The sequence below is a fragment of the Diospyros lotus genome, chromosome 13 (genome assembly GCF_014633365.1).
Source record: "Diospyros lotus cultivar Yz01 chromosome 13, ASM1463336v1, whole genome shotgun sequence".
In the NCBI taxonomy this organism is placed as follows: Eukaryota; Viridiplantae; Streptophyta; class Magnoliopsida; order Ericales; family Ebenaceae; genus Diospyros; species Diospyros lotus.
The window spans coordinates 7,063,327-7,075,694 of record NC_068350.1 but is presented as its reverse complement, the minus strand read 5'-3'; the positions used below and the strand labels follow the sequence as shown (position 1 = coordinate 7,075,694).

The following is a 12,368-nucleotide window of genomic DNA, read 5'->3' as shown; positions in this document are numbered from 1 at the left end:
AATGTCTTGAAAGTGGTTTGATCAATTTAGCTTGTCTTAATCACATGGCTCAAAATCTTTGTGAAAAAATTGAAAGAGGCAATGAGAAATTGTATCCTTTTCATAAGTAATCCAATATATCAACAGTGGATTATTGTTTTCTTCCCCATAGTACATTTACGTCCCCCCACCCCCTGGTCTTGAATTGATGCATTTGAGGCACAACATTATCAAGTCTAACAAAACAGAATGTGACACTGATAAACAAAACTATTATTGAATGCATCGCTACAAATTAATTAAAATTCTGCACATAGTGGCAAAATAAGAACAAACACAGTGGATGCAAGCTAATGCAGCATGAAGACAGGCTTGTTAAGCATGTGTTTCCTATGTAGCTACGCTGGTACATTTTAAGCAATGCAATAAAAGGATCTTAATTTGATCCAACTCAACAAGTTTGTCCGCAGGCTAAATTTCCAAACATGAAATCCTTGGTAATACTTAATTTCCACCAAATATCATTCAACAAGTTTGTACACTCAGAAACCCGAAATTTCCCTTCTGAAGACATCAAACCACAGGAAATGATTTATAAAGCATAAACATAAATATAGATAGATACATAACCTGAGATAGTAGACGTTGTCCCGCTTGGGTAGATAAGAGGCTAACAAGATCGGACGTGACCTTCAACTTGGATTTCGATTCATCGGCTGATAGATCAACATCCGGAAAGTACGTAGCCAATATGCTCGCAACGTCGCTTGTGTGATTCGATCGATGCTTGGAGTTCAAGTGGGAACTCATCAAGCTGTCTCCTGGAGTTCCGTACATCTCGATCGGTGCGGAAAATCACCGTCTCAGAAATGCCCTTGAAATTGATCTCTTGTTTGGCGGGAAGGAACTGAAGGAAGTGAATTGCTGCGAGGAAAAGAAGTGAGGCGTAATGCTCCAGCGCGTGCGTATTCTATGAAGCGACCTTGGTTATTACTAACATGCGCGCAAGGCCTCTCCTATAAATTTATATTTTAATATAACATTTATTAATTTAAACAAGATAAAATTATATCAAAATAATTTATTTATAAGATTTAAAATAACTTATCTGAATTAAAGAAAATATCAATTTATCTGAAAAATTCAAGATAATAAGTTACATGACTTTTTTTTAGATAAGTTTAACAAACATAATTAAAAGTATTTTTACCTAACATATTTTTCATATCTTATTTGTTTTAATATATATTTTAATTAATAAACACTGCATAGCTAAATTAACACTTATGTCTCATTGTAGTTGCATTATAAATTTATATTATTTTTTATAATTATTTCATATTTATTAATTTTTAGAGTCCCCGTTAAATTTAAGTAAAATATCTTATATCTCTATATTATTTATTTTTATTATTATCTGTACTTTTATATAAACAAACATGAAGTTCTTGTATTATGGAAATTTACTAATAAAGTGTTTTTTTAAAATATTTTCTATGTATCTTGGTTATAACATGCAAATTAATTATATTAATAATATTTGAATTTATAATTTGTAAATAATAATTAATTTTTCAAACACCAAATCCTTTTTACTTAATAAATTAAAAAAATAAATATTATTATCAAAACCTATCAAATAAACTTTACCTTTAAAATTAACTAAAATTGACTGTTATTCAATTTTAGCATGGTAAATAGTGTTTTATTATATTTGTTGTGGTGCCCAAAATGTGATTAAATTTATGTTCGAAACGGTTTAAAACTACCAAAACAAATAGTTTATCTCATTTGACAATCAAGTATTTTTATCATTACTTGATTGTTTAATTAAAGGCAGATCCAATAATTTAGAGCGTATAAGTTATAAATTAAGAAAATTAATGTAATGAATTTATATATAACAAAAATTATTTTATATAATTATTTGAAAACCCTCACTAATCGTCGATGCCTTTGGAGGGATGGGAATTTGGGGGATGATAGAGAATGATAAATTGAACAAAAAAAATGGAGATGGTGAAGGCATGAACTTTGGTCATGAAGGAAGTCATGAACGGTATATGTGACGCGAAGAGAAAGAAAAAGAATATAAAGGATCTAGTGAGTTTTAGTATTGGATCAACTAAAATAAATTTAATTAGGACTAAATTATAGATTTGATTTGAAGCAACATATTTGAATTGAAATTTAAGAAAACAAGGCTGATTAAAAAAAATAAAAATTAAAAAGAAAAATACATAAATATAGGTTGAGATTAACACAAATAAAATCCAATCCAACATTCATGAGTCGATTACAAACTCTTAACTTAAATCAAATAATTATTGGTATTAAGTCAACTATCGATACTGTTATATGTATTGATGCGAGTCATCAAAATACATATGTTATAATATCATGTAAAATTTTTGATAAGTTAAGATAATGAATTATAATCTCTCACGTGATTCAGTTATTGAGGGCGAACATGAGTTGAAACTTAAAAGTCATTAGACTATAACAGCTATATAATTGATTAAAATTTAATATTCGAATCTTACTACTGAGTTATGTGATTAATTCCTCCTACAAAAATTTTTGAGTTGGAGCTGTGAGCTCCAGGATTTCACCTTTGGAAGATAAGTGATGGAATTACAAAATCATGTGAACGTGCAGTGTCCCCCTTATATCCCCGTACACTGCCACAGTGCACGCGTGGCACTTACATCATCATTTGTCCTCTCGCGTCTCAATAAATCCACCATGCAACCGCATATATATAATGTCTTAATCGTACCGATGCAATGCTTACATCGAATTTAACCATCAACCCTTTAATGCATGACGCAAAATTACTTATTTGCCATTTATTGTCAATCGTAATTATTCCCCTTCCTCAGTTTCCCCCTTTATCACGAGTTCACGACACGTTCCCCTTACAAGGACTTAATTATTTTTGGTTCAACGTCGAAAGTAATAATAATATGTGATGTCAGTTAAACACTTGGGTCGTACAGTGAAACTGTTTGCACATCAATAATTTTTCTTATCATGTAAACCTGTACATTAATTTTCAGTGTTTACTGCTACATACCAAAATTAACTTTACTTTTGTCTATTAATTATTAAATAACGGTTTAAAGTTGACTAAATATTAACTTATTAAAAAATAATACAAAACTAATAATATTAAAATTTTGTTAATTACACATAAAGACTAATTAATAGGTTGGCACAAACATAACTCAAATAACAAAAATACCCTTAACTCAATTGCAAAATATCCCTTTCTTCTCGTCTCGTGCTTTAGCATTCGCCTTTTACCATTACATTCTCTTTATCGTTGCCATTTCACATCCTTCCCTCTATGCAGCGGTAGTGATAGGTGAGGTGGCGACGAAAAAATTATAAAGCAAGAGAAAGAAGGGGAAAGGAGTGAACAAAATTTAACGATATATCATAATACGTTATATTTGTAATATTATCGATAAGTCTTTATATTCCATTCTAACGCAATGATTAACCTCACGCACCACTTGAATTCTGTTGCTAATTCACTAAATTATGCATTTAAACTTATAAATTGATTTAAGATTATCCAAACATTAACACAACCTTCAATTTGCAAGGCATTTCATAAATTTTTTGTTAGTTTCCACAATGAAAAATGAAAACTAGATATATGGTTTGATTTTAGTGCTATTATGTACTATTAAAAGAATGGAAATCTGGCTAGAAAAATCTATTAAAATTTTCATAAGATAAAATAATAATTTATCACATTCTGCTTATATAGCAGGTATATAAAGCCAGCTTGATTGATTCACACACGTGTCGTCCAACATCAGTTGGTTTTTATTGATGGGCAGCTAATTGAAGAGTTCAAAACCAGCAACTTCTCTCTCTCTTTCTCTCCCTCTCTCTCTCTCTCGCAAGGAACGAGAGAGAACCCAATTTATTTCTCAATTGCTCTGAGCTCGAACGAAATCTCCTGCAAGATATCGCTCATTAAACCAGGTATCCATCTTCCCTTTCCTTCTTCGAATTGTGTTTTCTGATATTCATTAATTTGCATCACGCAAAAACGTATATTTGCTGTGTAAATATTTATGTAGAAAACGCATGCAGATATTCATATCTAGATAGCTTGGATGTAGAAGTGAGTTGTGATTGTATATGGTATTTGTTAGGGTTTGCGAGATAGGAAGGCATGGACCTCAGCTCCGCCGTCGTTTCGCTTGGACGGGACGACGAGATGAATGGGACTAACGTTTCAGAATTACCAGTTGGACCTGGCGTTTCAGAAACCCTAGCGGACCGGTCGTCGGGATTGGGTTCGGTGGACGAGGGCTTGGGGTCTGTAGATAGGCGGAACGGAGCAGAGGCAGAAACGGGGCGTGTAGATAGCGTGGATGGTGCTAAAGCGGTTGATATGTTGATTGAAAGTGAACTTGAGGGGGATGATGGTGGGGATGCGAATTCAGCGGAGAAAAGTGAAGGCGAGAGCAAGAATGTTGGTACATTTTATGAGGAAGAAGCAGAAACGAGACATGTAGATAGCGTGAATGGTGCTAAAGCGGTTGATATATCGATTGAAAGTGACCTCGAGGGGAATGATGATGGGGATGTGACTTTAGCAGAGAAAAGAGAACGTGAGAGCAAGAATGTTGGTGCATTTTCTGAGGTAGAACGGAAAGAAGGTGCAATGGGGGGAACAAGTTTTGCCGAGGAGGGAGGGGATAGGAATGAGGGTTCTCAGCTTGTTGAAGAGAAAATGAACGTGAGAGCTGGATGCGTGGCACTTTCCGATCTAGAGTATGAGGGCTTGATCCCTGTTCCCATGGCAGTTTCTTCCAGGATGCCTTTACATGGTGGAGTTAAAGCTGATAATTCCAGGGTTTTAGAATTTTCTGACCAACTTCCACATGGAAGTCTGTCTTTGGCAGTGGCAGATGGGGACTTGAAGTATGGTGGCAGCATAGAAAATGAAGGAACTGAGATTAAAGGAGACTCAAGTAGATTAGTTCATTTAGTGGATGATGCAGCTCCTCACATTAATGGGTTTGGTTCAGATGGAAACCAACAGGTTGTAACTAAAGCACCAACAAGAGGCATTCACCAGCCACAATATGTTGGGATAAGACACTTGAAACATAATGGTTTGCTGGAGACTCAAGGGAAAGAATGTTGGACTGAAAATGAAAATCAGATTCATGCGTCTGACCTAGTATGGGGCAAAGTGAGGAGCCATCCATGGTGGCCTGGACAGATTTTTGATCCTGCTGATTCATCAGAAAAGGCAATGAGATACTGCAAAAAGGAGCGTTATTTGATAGCGTATTTTGGGGACGAGACATTTGCTTGGAATGAAGCATCACGGATCAAGCCATTCTATGAGCATTTTTCTAAAATGGAGAAACAGAGCAGTATGGAAGCTTTCTGTCATGCTGTGCATTGTGCATTGGAAGAGGTTTCGAGGCGGGTTGAGTTTGGCCTGGCTTGTTTATGCTTGTCAGAGGAGGTGTATAAATCCATCAAAACACAAATTATTGTTAATGCTGGAGTTCGGAAAGAATCAAGTAGAAGAGATGGAGGGGATGAAAATTCAAGTGCAGGCTCCTTTATCCCCACTGACCTTGTCCACTATTTGAAAGCTTTAGCACAGTCTCCATCTGATGGAACTGATCAATTGAAATTTGTCACAGCACGAGCCCAACTCTTGGCTTTCAACCGTTGGAAGGGTTTTTATCAGCTGCCCAAGTTCAAAATGCTTGGTGATTTATTGGAGGATGAAGCGAACGCCCTTTTAACAGGTGAAACGAAGTGTTCTGAGGGACTGGATAGGAATGAAATTTGTGCACCCACATGCAACAAGCAAGTTCCAATGGGAAAAGGAAAGTTGACTGCTCAAGACAGTTCTTTTAGGAAACGTAAAAAAATATCCAAAAATGGTGTGTCCCCAAGCAAAAAAGAGAGGCGCATATCTGACTTGCTGTCTGAGAGTCACAAAAATTTGTCAGATGAAGAGAGTGAGCCTGGGAGGAAAGCTAGCAGGAAGTTGACTTACTCTTCTGTTAAGAAACGCAAGTCGGGTGATATTATACCTGACGACTCAAAGGCGAAGATCGGAAAAACTTCTTTGTCACCATTGATCACGAGACATGCTTCAAGGATTGGAGAAAGCATAACCAGGGTTGCACGGAAACTAGCCGTGTCAACTCCAATTCTAAAGAATACTTATAGAAAAACAGGTTATGGTGGAAGCAACAAAACATCTTCCAATAGAAGACAGGTCATTTTAGCAGAGTGTCCTCCTCCAAATGAGATGCTTTCACGACTCTTTCTTGTTGCCAAAGATCCAATTGGAGTGAAACATTTATTGAGTACTAGTGTTGATTTTCTCTCTGAGTTCAGGAATTCATTTTGCCTGGAGGACTCAACCTTGTTAAAACGTGAAAAGTCAATGAGAGAAGTGTCTGGTAAGCAGACTGGGAAAAAGTTATCTACATTGGGGAGCAACACTGAAGGGCAAGCATCACTTGAACTTGAGACCTCAAATGGAAAGGGGAGCGCTATCATTGAACCAGAAGCAGCTCTTGAGTTGGACTCAAAATTGAATTTGAAACAGGAAAGTGCTGTTGTGAACTCTGGATTGGCGGCAAAACCAACCAGTCCAGTGGATGAGAAATGTAAGGAACAATGCATTCCAACTGCATTAATTCTGAACTTTACAAACTTGGATACTGTTCCTCCAATACCAAATCTCAACCAGATATTTAGCCGTTATGGACCTTTAGAGGAATCAGAGACTGTGGTGCTGAAGAAGAGCAAACTCCACCTCGTTAAGGTGGTCTTCAAGAGGTGTGCCGATGCTGAAACTGCTTTCAGCAGTACTGGAAAATACAGCATGTTTGGGCCTTCATTGGTCAGTTACCGCCTTGATTACTCACCTGTGCTTAAAACTTCTAATTCTGCAACAAAGAAATGCAGGAAGGCCACAACATCTGTGGAAGGAAGTGTTGCTTGATAACTGATGCACCTCTGTTTAGGTATTTGAAAAGTTATACATAATTCAGTGGTTATAGTTTTTTATAAACCCATTGTTATCTTGGGTGGATTAGTTGAACATCTGCTTGCAAATATGTCCAAGTAGGAGTGCATTCAATTTTACTGATCTGCTCAGAGCTCCCTAGAACACTGACTCAATAATATTGCTGACTTTTTTTCTTTCTTTTTTTTGTGTAAACGTTCTAGAAATTTATTCGTTTAAAATTTATATTTAAGAAGTAGTTATGAAATTTCCATTTTGTTTATGTGCATTTTTATGTGGCAGTTGCAACACAGATCGTCAGAATAAGAAAGAAAGTGGGGTGACTTTCTGCATGCATTCTTTTTCTGTGATGAAATGCTTATATAGTCTGGTTTATGGGATACCGAGCGGTTTAGGTTATTTTCCAAAGTCAATATGAGTTTAGAGTCCAATTAGCATTACCTATAAGAAAAAAGGTTCAGTTTATGGTCATAAGTTAGGCTGGATATAGATGTATTTTGAATTTAGCAGGTGTCATGCAGTTGCATGGTATGGAATTCTTAATTAGGAAACAAGAAGAGTGGCATGTTTGGTCGCTTGATTAACCATTTATGACTATATTCCAATGGTCTTTGTTATATATTAACTTGATTTCATTGCTTACCTGAAATATTGGCCGAATAATTTTATAGCAACTATAGTAATCACTCTATGTTTTGTATGGTGGGGAATTTTTAATGAACAAGTATATGAACACATCGACATGAAGACTGCATTAGAGCCCTTCGGTTCCTGCCTTGTAGTCTGCTTATATGTTCACTGCTGTCCATGTTTTATTTTTCATTACTGTAGGATCTTGTATTTTTACTCAAGTGGATGTTCTCTCCAATTAATTCTAACCCTCCTTGAACAATGTATCTGGTTTATTTTCTTTTCTATTAACGGAAATTTTTACTGCCTCATCACTCATCCATATTGCTGCTGTTATTATTATGCCAAAAATGGTGGAGCTTTTATATTATATATATAGATATATTTGCTTTTGCAAGGAAAAAGGGAAAGCTTTATGGGAGAGCTGTGAGTTATGTTACTCACTATATACACATTTTGTTTATACCACATTATGTCGAAAGTTGAGTAGCTCAATTTCTGCACATTAACAACACAATTTGGTAATATATGCTTATTCTGTAGTCACACTGACTTTATATCGCGGACTTGTTGAGGTGCCCGTGTTTTAATTGCTTTGTTGGGTTTTCAATATCTCATCTTCTAAATTCAAACCTTCATTTATTTATTTACTTGGTCTTGTTTCTGTAATTGGAAGATCAAGCTTGGTGTTGTCAATAGTGTAGTTTGAGGCTTTGAGCTGAGTTGTATCCCGCATGGTGGCTTTAAAGTGTAGCTCTCTCTCTTTCTTCATGATTATAACATGTAATTTTTCCTTATATTTTGGTTTTTTTGGTTCCACCGGTTACTTTAATTTCAAGAAATTACAGTTGCGCATAAAGCCATCTCAAAGATAACCCCTCTTCCGACCCTTGCAAAGCGGCTGGAAGCTTCGTGCATATGGACATCCTTTTTTCATTCTGGCGCATCTATCAAAATTCCCGCAGCAAAATAATTTGTGCTGCAGATTAATTTGAACTGGTTATGCCCCTGTTCTGTACTCTCTCTCTCTCTCTCTCTCTCAACAGTATCCAGCAATAATTTGGATTTAGTGCTTAGGGCTGCTAGGTAAAAGAACTTGGATTTGGTGCTTTGATGTGCTTTGTTCAGTCACTTCAGTGTAGGTGGTGAAGTTCTATGTTTGTTTGTTAGTTTTCTCTGTTTCTTGCACAAATAATACACTGCGCGGTGGCTGAAGTTGAGCAAAGGGTACTGCCATGTGTTGTTCTTCAGATGTTGACTTGGCAGTTAAAAAAGAAAAGAATATTATGTTCTATGTTTCTTACATTAAGGTTTTGTTTGTTTCAAAGGTAAGATGTTTTTCTGGTAAAATATTCTTTTTTTGAGCTTTGTCAGATTACTTCTTTCTTTTTTTTTTTTTTTTTCTTTTTTTTTTTGTGTGTGTTTAGATAGCAGGAAAAATGAAGAAAAATATTTTGAAAGTCTTTTTGTGTTTAAATGTATTTTTTTGGGGGTTTCATTGTTGGTATTGAGAAAAAAAAAAACTATATTATTTTTATTAAAAAATCACACATATTCACATAAATCACTATCAATCTTCTGGTGTTTAATTATTTTTTTATATAAAAATATTTTATGCACAAATAAGGTTAAATATTTTGCTAAAGTATCCTCAACTATATGTAATTGTGGTTATTTCAATGTATGATACACAATTGCAAAATTAGCAGTTGTACACATTTCAAGGTATGAAAAAATATTAAGCTTTAATCCTACTGCCTTGTATAAAAATTTTAGCTAATTAATCATACTCTCATATATTATATTTATTGTTGTCAAAGTCAACTCGTATGAGCTTACGAGTCAAGTAATTTTAAATGAATTAATTTGTTTATAAACTTGGATTACATATAAAAGGAGTTAATTCGTGATTTAATACCGTAAATTTAATACTGTAAATTTACATATAAAAGGAGTTGATTTAATAATGTAAATTTAGTGGTAAATTTTGAAATTTACATTATATGTAAATTAATATTTAAAATTTTGATTAGGGATGAATAATGATAAATGATCAACTTAATATTTATAAATTTTATATTATTTAATATTTTTTAAAATCAATAGATTAGGTTATTTTAAAATAAGTACATACATGTATTTTATTTATAAATAATATAGTTACAAATTGTGATAATCATATTAAATAATATTAATTATTTTTCTTATAAAATTATGTCATTCTGATTATATATTTATATACATTAAAGAGTATTTTTAATTATCTCTAAAATCTTACAATTTTACTATTTGAGTTTACAATTCAATTTTATGGATCATTCCTTAATCTCACTTAAAATATTGATTTTAACAACTTTGATTACCCTTAAAATATCGATTTCATTCTCTAATATTTTATTTTCTTAATCATTCTCTAATAAAATGAATAAAATTCTCGTTACATTGGAAATATTTATATAAATAAAAACTATTTTTAAACTTTTGTTATGTATTGATAAAGACCTCCAAAAGCAATAGGAAAAAAAAAAAAGATAATAAAATAAAATCCACTCCTAAGAACCTACACATAACACTTTAATTATTTTTGTTAATTTGGATGTTTGCATCATTTAAAACTATTTTAGGTAACAAACAATTATTATTATTAAATTTTGTTAACAAGGTTTTACGAATAACTCATTAGCTTAGGCCTTAAGGCGCATTTGGATGGCTCATTTAGCTTTTATCATTTGATATTTAAAATTCTAAATGACTTTGTTTTTATTCATTATACATAAATATATGTAATTTCAATCGAGACTTGCTTTTAAATTTGGACGTCAGAAATTATAATTTAAAATATAAATATTTTAGGTTCTGTTTGAAAGTGATTTGAATTTGAAATCGAAGATTTCAAATCACACATCCCAAAAATTAGTAGACTTTAATTGATTTCAAAAAAGTGTCATTAGAGTAAAAGATTCAATTAATAATTACATATTGTACACATATATTAAGTATCTATATATAAATAAAGGTGAAGGTATAAATATATTTTTATATTTTATCCAAAAATATATTGTGTCACTCTAAATTTTTAAAATATCTAATTAGACATATATACTTTTAAAAAAATAAACTATTAAGTACATCAATAAATAATAATTAAGGACAAAGAGCATGACAAAAATGCGCCGCGACGGTTTTATGCTTTTTTTTATTTTTCTTGCATCCTGCAAACGGTCCAACTCGTTATTCTTTCTCGTCATTTTCCACAATAATCGATCCTGTACTAAAATGTAAAAATCCGTCTAGTCTATTGCTGAACTGTTCGAGCCCGTGGTCATTCGATTCCCTTCGTTATTCTCTATAACCATTTTCTGTTGCAGTTGATTGATTATATATATATATATATAAACTCACCATTGCTCAAATTAATCATAAAAATCAATTGTTTATCCGATCAATTAAATATTCTGTTATTCTAATTGATTAATTATATATACACATACCTATACATATATATAAATCTATTATAACAAGGAAAATGCTATTGGTACACCCACTTTGTACATCTTAGGCTACATAAGGGAGTATTATGATAAAAATACCCCTCATCAGGCGCATAGAAGCGCGTGAGGCGCAGGGTATTTTGGTCATAATACCCCTTTATATAGCTCAAGATGTACAAAATGAGTGTACATTTAGCATGATTCTTATAACAATGGCCATGTTTTGCGCTCTTTCCGTGTGTTCTCACTTACTTTGTTAAAGTATTTAATAGTTATATTTTTTGAAGTATATGTAATTAATTGATGGTGTCACGGTATTTTTTTAGTAAATTAAAAAGTACATTTATGTCATCACCCTTTATAAATAATAAATATACATAGATATAATATAAACATTGTACATCTATATTATATATAACATCTATATACACATATATAAATATTCCTATATATATGAATATGTGAAAATATTTAAGCATGAAAAAAAAAACATAATAAAATTATCTCAATCAAATTTTAAAATTAAGAATATTAAAACCAAAAATGCTTTTTACTCTTGTTAATTTTAATAATAAAAATAACCTTTTAAATTACTATCAAAATACATGAATGGCAGTTATTTGGTATTAAATTGATTTTACTTGAAAGTGATATTTATAAGAATACTTTTAATCAGATGTACTTATCACGATATTAGAAAATAAAAAAAATAATAATATGAAAATAAAGCTTAAATCGAATTAACGCACTAATTAGTAATAATATCATTATATTGCCCGTGTTATATTGTTCGATACGAGTGAGGAGTAGACGTCGGGACCCGCGCCCCTTTTAATTTGTTTAGTGTGGGGACAAATCATATCTTGCACAACAAGGGCAACAGAAAAGTTTCTTCAGAGAAAATAATCAATCTCGCTTACATATTAGTTTGAATAATCACAGTGTCTGTGGCACAGGAGGGAGGGGCCAGAGTATAATTTCCTCAAAATAACATCCTCAACCTTTCCATTACTTTAAATTTTCATTTAATTCAATTCGAAACCGCCTCCGTGCAAGTTCAAATGTTATTATATATTCCCTCCTGTTTTAACACACACACACACGCTCTCTCTCTCTCTCTCTCTCTCTCTCTAATCTTCTCCGTTCGTCTTTGATTCGATTACCATTTGATTTGCATCAATCCGTGTTTTTTCGCGATCGGCTTTGATTTCGATCCGTATCCGCTAATAATTGCA

At 32.9% G+C, this 12,368-nt stretch overlaps 2 protein-coding genes across 5 annotated transcripts in view; one reads left to right on the top strand and one right to left on the bottom strand.

The window, feature by feature from the left end:
* The window catches only part of LOC127789302 (probable DNA helicase MCM8), a 69,616-nt gene extending 68,699 nt beyond the window's left edge, over positions 1-917 (bottom strand). For all 4 annotated transcript variants that reach the window (XR_008020526.1, XR_008020527.1, XR_008020528.1 and 1 more), the window contains exon 1: positions 610-917. Coding sequence is in view for 1 of the 4 variants with exons in the window: in XM_052318184.1 (XP_052174144.1) it covers positions 610-816 (207 nt within the window). In the remaining 3 variants the exon portion in view is untranslated. The remainder of the gene's footprint in view (positions 1-609) is intronic.
* A 2,915-nt stretch (positions 918-3,832) lies between these two features.
* Positions 3,833-7,986, top strand: LOC127789301 (PWWP domain-containing protein 5-like). Its single transcript, XM_052318183.1, has 2 exons — positions 3,833-3,978; positions 4,152-7,986. Exon 2 carries the CDS (start codon positions 4,172-4,174, stop codon positions 6,986-6,988), a length of 2,817 nt encoding a protein of 938 aa, XP_052174143.1. The 5' UTR covers positions 3,833-3,978; positions 4,152-4,171; the 3' UTR covers positions 6,989-7,986.
* The last annotated feature ends 4,382 nt before the right edge of the window (positions 7,987-12,368 follow it).